General features: G+C 42.8%; 1 protein-coding gene across 1 annotated transcript; it reads right to left on the bottom strand.

The window, feature by feature from the left end:
- Window positions 1–9,656: 9,656 nt before the first annotated feature.
- Window positions 9,657–11,807, bottom strand: LOC147428031 (uncharacterized). Its single transcript, XM_086497040.1, has 3 exons — window positions 11,583–11,807; window positions 10,821–10,979; window positions 9,657–10,721 (listed from the first exon to the last, which is right to left on the bottom strand). The coding sequence occupies exons 1-3, from the start codon at window positions 11,805–11,807 to the stop codon at window positions 9,657–9,659; spliced, it is 1,449 nt and encodes a 482-aa protein (XP_086353166.1).
- Between the last annotated feature and the right edge of the window lie 947 nt (window positions 11,808–12,754).

Below are 12,754 nucleotides of genomic sequence, written 5' to 3'. Positions count from 1 at the left end.
TGTGTTTGATTACCATACAGACAATGTTCACAGAATTCAAAATCATTAAATGAAAAGCCAGTCAAATAACCAGAACGAGACAAGATTTCCATTCCCTTCTTGGACATATGTCCTAACCGGCTATGCCACAAAGAAACGTTCGGCTGCTCGGTTACATTGATTACATTTTTAGAGACATTTGATACATAAATCATGTAAAGTCCTCCAGACTTTACTCCATGTGCTACTGTCGTAGAACCCTTGGATATCGTCCACATGTTCTGTCCAAAAGTGGTGACGTAGCCAGCATCATCAAGTAAACCTGTGCTGATCAAGCTCTTTGTAATTGCGGGAACATGTCTCACATTCTTCAGCGTGAAAGAAGAGCCATTCTGAAACTTCAATTGAACATCTCCAACACCTAAGATCTCACATGTCTGCCCATTGCCTAGCCGAACATGATCTTTAGTGGTCACATAAGAGGTAAACCATTCCTTGTTTGGAGACACATGAACTAATGCCCCAGAGTCTATAATCCAGTCACTCAGTGCATTTCCATCAGATGCTGTAAGAAGAGCTGAGTCCATTGTATTCTTCAAGAAGTAGATGTCTACTGACACTAGACTATCATCCTCTGCCAACAGTGTTTGTCACATTTATTTCTTGAATCTTCACTGAGGACTTGTTCTTCTCACCATGGTCTTCAGCTTTCTCTTTGCCTTTTTCTGCTTTCCATTCTCTGCAGTCTCTTTTCATGTGACCCTTCTTGCCACAATGGTAGCATTCCATGTCACTCTTGCCTTTAGCACTGCGGGACTTGCTACGAGACTGATTCCTCTTTCCACATTTGTAATTTTCTTTGGTCCTTCCCCTGACAACTAAGGCTGTTCCTTTGCCTTTGTCCATTGTCTTTCTGTTTGTTTATTCAGTAAGAAGACTGCCTTCTACACCTGCTATGGTCAAACCATCTAGAGGTGCACAATTACTCAAAGCTGTGCGAAAAGTGTCCCAACTTTCTGGTAATGTGATCAAGAGGAACATATCTCTAACAGGTTCATCAAACTTGACACCTTGAGCTGACAACGGACTGTAGATGGTGTTGAATTCATTAAGATGATTGGACATAGGTGTCCCTTCTTTCATCTTCAAGTCAACAAGATTCTTAAGCCAGTATACATGTGAAGCTGCACTCTGCTTCTCATAAAGATCACTCAGCTTTGTCCATGCTTCATAAGCCGACATCTCATCTGCTACATTGAAGTAAATGCTTTCTGCCAAAGTCAGCATAATGGTAGAAAGTGCCAATTCATCCATTTCGCTCCATTCATCTTCGTCCATATCTTGTGGTTTTATCCCCTTGAGCTTTATAGGTTTTATCTGCTTCTTTGGTACCAACACGTGCCAAATCTGCTTCTTCCACAATGGGAAATTGGTTCCATCCAGCTTCTTGATATTGTAAAGAGCAGTGTCCTGTGATCGAGCCATAGCTACGCTTCACAGTAGTTTACTTTCCTGGGAAAAATTAGGCAGAGTTTCCCCTGTAAACTGACCTCTGAACCAATATCAACCTGACAAATGAACCAAGAAAGCTTTAGATTCTGCAAAAATTTCGGCAGAGTCTCCTTTGTAAAATGGCACTGGTGTACTCAAAAAACAGACCAAAAACAGCTCAAAAAACCACTGTCTCTCTAACACTGTAAGCTGTGGGTAAACCTGTCCTTCACCTGTACTGTCTCTCACTGTCCTGTAAGCATAGACTGCGACAATGCCTCAATGGCAGTAAAGCAAAGATGCAATCCCAATTGTCTAACTCACAGTCAATACATCCTAGCTGCCTATCTAAGGGTGCTCGAGGGATCTCTCCAAGACCTGTATCACCGAAAGGATCTCAACATTCGAGAATCCCCCAGCTCAATAAAACCTCATTCGACCCTGAAAAAAGGCTGCAGTAAATCTGACAATACATAGACTTCCCACAAAGTCATACATCCACAAATTTCCCACTATATGCTATAACCGTTGTGGCGGTTGTTTGCTGTGTGACTCACAGCCAGCAAACCCTCAACAGACATACATCATCTCTGACAATACATCCCATGTGGAAGTATCTGCAATGTCAGGATGAAATCTGGAATATCAAGTAGCAAACACAAGCTACCTGATGAACTAGTGGATGTCGCCTACAGTCTGTGTGTAGATGCGCCTGTGTCGTATGTGACACGCCTCCAAGAACTGTGAGCCGTCCTTCGATGTGTAGACAGCCACAAATCAGCACTCTGGGAGTGCCGATATCCTCAACACCTGCAGTCGTAGGCTGAAACCCCAAATTTGCAGAGTCAAATCTGCACTCTCCAAGACCACGTAGTCAAAAATGGCATGCCCAGAGCTTTGTTGAAGCTGAACGGTGGCCAAGATGACCTCAGAATGAAATTCTGAGAACACAGAACCCTTTGGACTCACTCAGAGGATTTGGGGCCGTGTCTTCGCGTGTCGAATCTCACTCCAATCTGAGCAGGTGACTCTGGCTACCTGCAAATGCTGCCCCGAGCCTCGATCTGAGCTCTTATACCAGTTGAAGGAGTACGAGCGGAAGTGCGACGCGAGAGAGAGTGTGAGAAGAAGAGCACAAAGATATGGCGAACTCGCTCTACTGTAATGTGTAGAGCATAGTGAGTTCTTATTAGGTTTTTACAAAAGAATATGTGTACATACCTGGCAGTCCGCCCACTTACCTGGGAGACCACATTGGGCTTTATACCCCAACACAAGTGAAGACGAGTATGCCTCCGACACGGAGCTACACTTGGCATGGGATTCAAGGGACATTACGGCTAAAATGGAGATTATACTCCATTGTGAGGATAGGCAAGTCCAAATGGTGCGGACTCTATCCACCTCTAAGGCTATTTGGGAGTTCTTCAACAATAGTTATGAGCACACTGATCTTGTTTATCAAGTCTCCCTGATCAAGAGGCTTGTGAACAATACTATGCAAGAAGGCCTATCTGCAGTCAAGTTTCTTGACAATTGGCAACCACTGCTAGATGAATTTCTCATCTCTGGAATGGAGATTTCAGAGAAATTTCAATGTATGCTTCTATATTTGGTAGCTTTACCTACAAGTTGGAGAGCCGTTGTTACTACTCAAGCCCTGTCCCAAATGCAATTGCAAGGCCTTGTATCCAAAATCCATCAGGAAGAAGCTTTGAGAGACCAGTCTAATGGCTGTACTCCAGTGGCTCTAGCCACTCATATCAATTTCAGAAAAGGTGGTCCTAACCACCATAACAACAACTCAAGGCAGTTCTAACCGCCCTAGAAATGCGCCTTATGGTCAAGTTCAATGCCACAACTGCAAGAAGTTCGGACACATTGCCAAGGATTGCAGATCCAAAACCAAGCATCATGGTGGTAATCATGGAGGATTCAACGGACATAAAGCAAATGGAGGCTATCATCACAAAGCTCATGTTCATTTCACTAATATTTCAAGCTATGATGGTGATACACACCCTACTTCTATACAACTTTTTGCTGCAAGATTCAGCTCCTCTAAGCCACATCACAACTCTTCTATTTGGTATCTAGACACTGGAGCTACACATCACATGACATATCATTTTGATTGGCTTGCACACTACACTCCTCTTCAACACCCACTTGAAGTCCTCATGGGGGATAGCAACATTCAACATGATAAAGGATATGGCACTGTTGCCATTACCCTAACAAATGGCACTATAGCTCACTTAGACAAGGTATACTATGTACCTGGTCTAAAGTAGAATCTTATCTCAGTAGGAGCTCACCTCAAAGGGCATTACAATTTCTTTCACGCATGATAAGTGCATCCTGCATACAATTGACACAAATCACAAGCCTTTCTCTATATCAATTCTCCTAAGTAAGAGGAGACACTTACTTGGCACTACAGGCTAGGTCATGTCTCGCAACAAGTGCTCAAAGATATGCAGCAGAAGGAGGTAGTGGTAGGTTTGCCAACCACAATTACACCAATTACATTTTGTGAAGCATGCGTATTGGGCAAAGCTAAGCATTTCAAGTTTCCAAGGTCAAAGTCCCATAGAGCTCAACCTCTTGAGCTTATCCACTCGGATTTGTGCGGCCCAATACAGACACAATCACTCACTAGCAACAAATACTTCCTAATCTTCATCGATGACTATACAAGGTACACTCATGTCTATTTCTTGGCAGATAAAGCTGCAACATTTATCAAATTTCAAGCTTTCAAAGCTGTCGTGGAGACACAACTGGATCGCAAAATCAAGGCACTCAGGACAGAAAATGGTGGGTAATACAAAAGCAACGAGTTTCAACAATATTGTGTATCAAATGGCATTCGATGGGAATTTACAATTCCGGATCACCCTCAACAAAATGGAGTCGTCGAGCGCAAGAATCGCACTTTAGTTGAAGCTTCTTGCTCTATTCTAGCCCTCGCTCGACTTCCTAATTCTTTCTGGGAAGAAGCCATAGCCACCGCAACCTACATGCAGAATCGAGTCCTCTCATCATTCAATCCACATAAAACTGCTTACCAGCTATGGTTCAACCACCCGCCCAACATAACCCATCTCAAGATCTTTGGTTTCCTGGCATATCCTCTGCTCACTAGTCCTCAACCCAAATTTTCTCCTAAGAGCATCCACACTATCTTCTGCGGATACGGTGACACTCATGGCGTTAAGGCATATCGTCTTTACGACTCGAAAACAAATAAGTTTTTGTTCTCAAGGTCAGTGGTATTCTGTGAATTTCTTCTCTTTAATCATCTTGGAGATGCTCCGCCCTCATCAACCATTGAGCCCCTTTTACCTACCCCATATACAATATCCGGCAAGTATCCTACGGTTACTACTCTTACCAAATCAGTGAACCATGGTGTGAATACACCCTTGACCACATTAATTCAATCTCATAAGCCCATAGGCTTAAAATCACAAGCTGCCAATGCTCACAGCTTGTGCATAATAAAAAAACGCCAGCCCTCAACCCAACCTGTAGCGCTACCTGCTCCTCATCAATTTGTGCCTATTCATGGCATGCACACACATTCTTTCCCTCTCTCAAGCACACTCCAAGAATGCCACACACACACACACACCATTTCAGCCATCTGTAACATGCCATTCCTCTCCTCATAAGCTCCATTTCTCAAGCTCCATTGCACCATCTCCTCCTCCAAGCAACATCAGCCTCTTACCTCAATCAAAAACGTCCCCAAACAGCTCTCATTTCAGCCCCTCAACTTATCCTTCATCGCCTCTAAGCATGGCACACACACATATTGTCGTATCATCCTCCTTCTCAACCCCGCATACATATACTACTCGTAGAAACACTATCAATCCCATCACCATTTCCTCTTCATCCTCAGCTCTCAAGGCATCTAATCAACACTCTAATAGACCCCCCAGATTAGCCCCAATGGATGATGAAGGGATCTCGCCTCCCCTTCGCCCTCGACACCGCTCTCTCGAAGCTATCTACGAAGCAACTTCCTTCGCCTCATTCTTGCTTCAAGAAGAAGAAGACCTCTCCATCAACATCCCCGACCCACTCGAAGAGAACACACTCTCAGTCAAAGACACCATTGCCTCTCCGGAAGGCGAGCAATGGATTGAAGCCATGAAAGAAGAGCTTCAAGCACATGAAGAAGCTAAAACTTGGACTATCACGCCTAGGCCCGACAACGCCAATGTCATCGGTTGCCGATGGATTCTCAAGAAGAAGCATTGCCCCAACGGTTCTATGAAACGTTACAAAGCAAGGCTTGTCGCGAAGGGCTATATGCAACAACATGGTACAGATTTCACTGATACTTACTCTCCTCTCATGGGTATCACCTCATTTTGCATACTTGTTGCATTAGCCGCTTTCTTTGACATTCCTCTTCATCACATTGACATTCGCACTGCCTTTCTACATGGATGGCTAGATGAAGTCATTTATATGGCTCAACCGCCCTACTTCTATTGAGATGATCCCACTATCTATGTATGCAAGCTACATAAGCCTATATACGGTCTCAAGCAGTTTGCATGACAATGGTTCAAGCGCTTGCATGCTTTTCTTATCAAATGGGGATGGGTTCAATGCACTTCTGACCCAAACTTATTCTATCATACTCTCTTTCATGGATGGGAAATCATTGGTGTCTATGTCGATGATATTTCTATCATTGCTAGTGATGAGACATATGTCTCACATGTTGTGGAAATGTTCAAGGAGGAATTCCCAGTCCCTGACAACAACCCTATGACCTACTTCTTGGGCATAGAGGTCAACAGGGATCCAATTGGCAGATTCATCAAGATTTCTCAGCGGAAATACATTGAAGACATATTGGGTGAGTATGGTCTTCTCTCTTCTAGTGCACAACTCTCTACACCACTACTTGTCCAAGCATAAATTATTCACTTCTATGCCACCATCTGATGATGATACTTATTCTATGTCAAGCTTTGCCTACGCTCGCTTAATCGGCCAGCAAAGGTACCTCATATCATGCACAAGACTTGAGATTAGCTTTACAGGTCATGTATTATCTCACCATATGAAGCCACCTCACAAATGCCATGGTGACGCTGCGAAGAGATCATTGCGCTACTTACACCACACTCGCCATCATTCTCTCACATATTCTAGTCAGCACCACTCATCACCACTGCAAATCAAAGGTTTTGTTGATGCCGACTAGGCCGGCCAAGACCCGAATATGCATAGCATCTCTGGGCATGTATTTCTTCTTGCAAGAGGTGCTATTTCGTGGCGAAGCAAGCGCTAGACTTCAGAGTATATAGTAGCATCCCTTGGTGCTCGAGAAGCACTGTGGCTTCACTAAATCCTAGAAGAACTGCCAATTCCATGTGCCACTCCGCCAATCATTCTACATTGCGACAATCAGTCAGGAATTGCAATGGCGAAGAGTCCTCAACTTACCGAGCGCACAAAGCACATAAAGCTCGCGTATCACTTCATCAAGGAGCTAGTAGAAGACAACTTCATCCACCTCAAATACATCTCTACCACAGATAATGTTGCCGATTTCCTTACCAAGGCAGTTCCTCCTAAAAAACACATTCTTTGTTCAACAAGAGCCGGTTTGGAAGCTCCCTAGCTTCATCTTCAACAACACTCATTGTATTTCAGCATGGTTTTATTTTCTATTCACATTTGAGGGGGGATCTCCTCACAAATGATCTATGCTTTCTGTTATGATTTCGGTTTGAGGGGGGATGTGGAAAGTGCAATGCACTTTACACCTAAGCTGGAGTTCAAACCTCACCACAGATACCTTATCCCTACAACGGCTAGATTGCTTATCCAAGCCTATAAAAGGAACTCCTCTTGTATTGTTAGAAAGCAGTTGTTGTATGCAATTCAAATTCGAATTTCCCCCTCTACTTGGTGTCATCTCCCCCTTCCCTTCTCTCTCACATCTCTCTCTCTTCTCTACCTCCATCTCTCTGTCTACTCTCTCCTTCTCTCCTCTCTCACTCTATCTTCTATATAGTACTCAAGTTCACAGTGATGGCACTCTTTCGCTCTTGCTCGTCAATGTCGCCTTCGCCAACCCCTGCCTTTTATCATAGACTGGCCGGACGAGTCGCTCCATGAACATCACCTCTTTCTGATCCTTGAACAGACATTCCATTTTCCCCATTCTTTCTTATCGGTCCTATTATTGGTCCAGAGTGGAAATTTCATTTGCCTACATAATTGTGAAAATCTCTCTCTCTCTCTCTCTCTCTCTCTCTCTATATATATATATATATATATATATATATATATATATAACTTAAGTACTATATTACATTTTGTTACATGTTTACATCATAATGAGGAATTCCATCGTCTTATTCTGTTGAGGAGTTGGCAGTGCTACACAGTCCTCTATCAATTTTTTTCGAATCATAGACCAAGGCAGTGTGAAACTGTGAAAGGTGTGTGTATCAAACAAAGCTGAGTTTCTAGTATTCCACAAAAAGGATAACACCCAAAGTCACAGAGAAGCAATACATAAGTCTAAATGTGTAGAACCCGTTTGAATTGTTCCAAAAAGCAGTCTATATTTGGAAACTTAGTCTTTCAATGCATCATACACATATCATACAAACATATCCATCAAGCATATAATGTAGGGAAGTTCCAAAATATGTGCTTCGTTGTCTCAAGATGACCACATTTGGGGAATTTTCCATCAGACATTCTCTTTTTGGCTAACAATTCACCTATGGGGAGATCCCCTGTCAGGATATTCAACCATACATCAGATAGCTTCTTCAACCACCAACTTTCATCTAGATTGAACTCGCAAATCTTGTTGCATCTGTTCTCTATCTAAGGCTAAAGGATCAAGTGTAGATATAAATTTTTGGTTGGGGAGGTCCATCAATTTGTTGAAGTCTCTAACAATGCTCAATCTCTGAATCTTTGATTAAATATTCATTGCAACAAGGATTTTTAAAATTGCTGGCATGTGTACACAACTGTCTCCAAGTAATTTTGAGCCCATTCTCTAGTCTGAATGTTCTCTTAGCCACCATAAAGGCAATAATATTTCTGTTAGAGTAACAATTTGATTTATTGGGCTTAACCCTCTTATGGTTTTTTGCCCAAGAAAACAGCGGGTCGTTCCAATAACAAGACTCATACCCTAAGGGATTACCTGTATATCTGACTCTACCATCCCAAATCAACAAAGAACATGACTTTTTCAAGACTTAACCACCACATTAGCAGTCTTTCCACACAATTGAACATGAGTAGCACAAAAAAATTTGTCGCATGCAAACATATCCCAAACACCATGAAAGTACAACAAAATTATTCATCAATTTGTTTCAGTAAGGTTTCCCTACTAGCGAGCATGTGCATTTGCAAATGAAGGATACCCAATCCTCCCAAGTGAATAGGCAATGCCAAATGCTTCCAGCCAAGCCAGGCTACAACAGAAGATCCCCATAAAATCTCAGTAATTTTGATGTAAATTATGCAACTGGTCAAGGATCAAAGGGAATAAAACATACCATATAGAAAAAATCCAATTAGCCTGCACAATCCTTAACCTAACATGAATTGGCCATTCAGTACAATGCCACGAAGCCATTTTGGTTTGGAGTTTATCCTCAACCTATTGTGTTAACGAGTACAATATGAAGCCCCTTGTTCTTTACCAGCTCTCACGAGATAAAGTTCAGCAGAAGACGCTGTTGTGGGTCAGGTCAACACATGAACATCATACACAGCAAGAATAACCATCTACTCCACCATACTTCATTAACAACAATTCAGACACAGTGAACATGACTACTCAAAAATATCAGAGTAAGCAGAGACAATACACTGAATAGTTGCTGCACTGCACCATCATCATCACATTCATATCAGAGAACAGATATCTCGTGCGCAGATACATTCCTCACTTATATATATAAATCCGACTTAACTACCCAGTCACAAGACATTCAGCAGACTGCAACTGAAAGACAGTTACATCCGACTTAGCAAAATACAGCTCAGTAAATATCCGATAAGTCAAAATCCGACTTAGCTATTCAGAGTCAGTTTCTAACATGTGCCTCTCAACACATGGCACGCCCCGGTGGTAGATTTCGCAGAAATCTGACCCGGATTCACATATCCCTTGATCAGGAATCCACCCTCTGCTGCACAGCTTCTTCCTTACTCTGGTCCTCAGCATTCACTTTATGATCCACCAGATCTGCTTCCTTTACTACATCTGACTCTGCTGCATCATCTTTTCCCATTTCCACCTCTTGTGCTCTATCTGCAATCACAGTATCAATCTGCTCTTCTGCCACTTTCTCCTCAGCTACATCCTGCATCAAAAAACTATTAGTAAAATTCTCCTCTTTCTTCTCTGCCTCTGCAAGCTGCTGTCTCTTATTCTCTTCCATCTGCTGAACCTGCTGCTTCAAACAGTCTCTCTCCTTTTGCAATTCCTCCACTTCCTTCAACAATTGTGCTTCTACCTCATGCACTAACCCTGCCTTTAGCACCTCATATGGATACTTAATGACAAATCTCATTCTTTCCTTGGTCTTTTGCCACATCTCCTGTGCAACCAAAGCTAACTGCTGCTTGAGAATAGACACTTCTCCTTCTTTCATTAATACTGCACTCAAGCTAATTTCCTCTTGTGCCAACATCTGTTGCTCTAATATCTGCAAAGGTTCCAATCTCAACCTCTGCATCTCCACAGTGACCTGTAACTCTGCATTCCTCTTTGCCATGTCTTCCAATTCCAAGGCAACCGCTGCCTCCACTTTCTCAGTCCATTGCTTAAACTCCCCCAATGATCTCTTCACTTTTGCTAACTCCATCTTCTGTTTCCCCACTGTTTCCTCCATATCCAGCTCATACTTTACTTTCATCATAGCTATCTGCTCTTCAAACTCTTTCACCTGTGACACCTGTCCTTTAAACTCCATCAATTTTTCTGCATTCCTTTCAGCTTGCATACTCTGAACCTTCAGCATATTATTCTGCTGCCTCACAAATTCCTGCACCTGCTGCAGCATCTGAACTACTTTATCACTGTCCAATTTCCCAGTATCTACTGATACTCCAGAAACTTCCTCAGTACTGAAATCTAATCTAGAAAACACTCTGCTGACTGGTTCAGACTTCTTCCTCTTGTTGGATAGTGTGAAAGCCTTACCAAGCTTTATTGGTGTTTCCTCTGCTTTTACCTGCATTGGTGAATCAACATCCATGGTGCCAAATTCTGCAAACTGCATTTTTGCTGTGATTTCTTCAAAGGCCTCTCCTGGAGTATATTTGGCTTTCACCAAATCCTCATAAGCCTCCATATGCTTAGCATTAAACTTCACAAATCCTGTCTTTTCAGAATGCACCATGATGGGATGCTCAATCTGAACTGGCTGCTGCTTCTCCTGCACCAGTTTTTCTGCTTTCACAGGCCACCTTGCTTCACCATTCTGTACTCTCTGTGCAAAAAAAAACAATGCTGACAAGTAACTACATAACCTACTATTTGCCTGTGTCTTCCTCTTGTCTGAAGAATGAATCTCTGCTGCCAACTTTTCATACACCCAGTGAGCCCAGCTCACTTCTCCTCCCTGATCTGCATAGCTTAATGGTGCAAAGTTTTCTTTTGACATATAATCAAACTTCACAATAAAGCATAGCCTCTCCAAGTACCACTTAAGCTGCTCTCTCCTAGCATATGCCACATTCTTTAACATGTAATACTGCCTGCCTCCTTCTCTTGGACCAAACTCCTTTTTCAGTGCTTCCTCTGAACACTTTGGAATAGGTGTATTAGGATGCAAAGGCAGCTTGAACACCTCAGACACCAACTCCACATTGAGTACCACATGCAGTGACACTCTCCCCTTAGTCTTCCTAAGTATTTCCAACTGAGACTTTGCATATACGTTGTTTCTACATTCTTCCCAAGGCAGAATGGCAAACTCATACAATCCTACCTGCTGCAACCATATGGCGTTGCGCTCTGCCTGACAATCTATGTCAACTTTGAAATCCATAAAAGGGTCCATTAATGCTTGCATCACCTTACCTTCTGACACAGGAGTCGGCATTGGCGTTTCCTCTTCTGCAGAGTCACTGTTTTCGTCTGCACTGCTAACGTCAAGCCGCATAGGCAAAGCTTTGCTTCTCAAGCGTCGCCCCGAACCTTCTGTCTGCTCCTCATCAGGCTGTGGTTGCATGGCCATCAATTGCTTTGCTTTCGGCATGGCAGGACTGAATAAAGCTTCTTCAAGCGAAAACCCGAATGCTCCGCGCTGCTGCATGTGTACCAAACTTTTGTTGCATGTATGATTATACTCGCTGCACCATGCACACATATCTCCACCCAGTATCCTTGAAGTGCTACGAAACTTCTTTTCAGCACACTCCCCGAAGTTATTAATCCGGCCTAATAATTTCTTATTAAAAATTCCGACTTGGTCAGTTCCGACACAGGTACTCTTCCAACATCTACAATGTTGAATCGGATGTGCACTTTGGAACTGCCTACTTCCTCCAACCTGTGAATTATATGGGATACTATGAAAAGACCTCCTCAAATCCATGCAAACCAGCATTTTTCCTTTTCCTTTTGCTGATTCTGAATCTCCTGGCTGTAGGGGTATTACAATCATACAGGCTACACTTGGCCAGTCCAAATGAGGTGGCTTTCCCTAAAATTTCTTCAGCGTGAAACCATTAACTGCCTTTTCCACTCTTGTACCAAACACATCAGCTATGATGAATGTCCCTTGTCCTTTATCCTGCACAATCTGATATGGTCCCTGATATCTCAATGACAATTTACCAGGATGTGGTCCCAGCTTAGAGTTGTACAACATTACCCAATCTCCAACCTGAAAGATCTTGAACTTCACATTCTTGGTCACCCATGCTTGTCTTCTTCTTTGTATGACTTCAGTAATGTAAGAGCTTACCAACCTATCCTCCTCCAGCTGCATCAGATATTTGTTCCTGTGTAGTACTGACAAATTTGGAGACTGCTTCTCTGCTGAGACTCTTAAACTTGGTACCACAAACTCCATAGGCACCACAGCTTCCAGCCCATACACCATCTTGAATGGTGTCATACCAGTAGTGACTTTGAAAGCTGTTCTAAAGGACCATAAGGCAGAATCCAACTTATCATCCCAATCCTTCTGATTCTCTGTCACAATCTTTTTCAAAATCCTTCCCAGTGTTTTGTTGGAGCTCTCAGCCTGACCATTAG

The sequence above is a fragment of the Adiantum capillus-veneris genome, chromosome 23 (genome assembly GCF_014529385.1).
Source record: "Adiantum capillus-veneris isolate H3 chromosome 23, ASM1452938v2, whole genome shotgun sequence".
Lineage (NCBI taxonomy): Eukaryota > Viridiplantae > Streptophyta > Polypodiopsida > Polypodiales > Pteridaceae > Adiantum > Adiantum capillus-veneris.
This window is presented reverse-complemented; position numbering and strand designations above follow the sequence as displayed.

Excerpts from the sequence above, each read along its gene's own strand:
- LOC147428031 (XM_086497040.1), bottom strand. The coding sequence starts at position 11,807 with ATGCAGCAGCGCGGAGCATTCGGGTTTTCGCTTGAAGAAGCTTTATTC. Across the intron at positions 10,980-11,582 it reads AAACGCCAATGCCGACTCCT|AGAGTACAGAATGGTGAAGC; the intron begins GTGTCAGAAGGT and ends TTTTTTGCACAG. Across the intron at positions 10,722-10,820 it reads TGGAGGCTTATGAGGATTTG|GTAAAAGCAGAGGAAACACC; the intron begins GTGAAAGCCAAA and ends TCACCAATGCAG.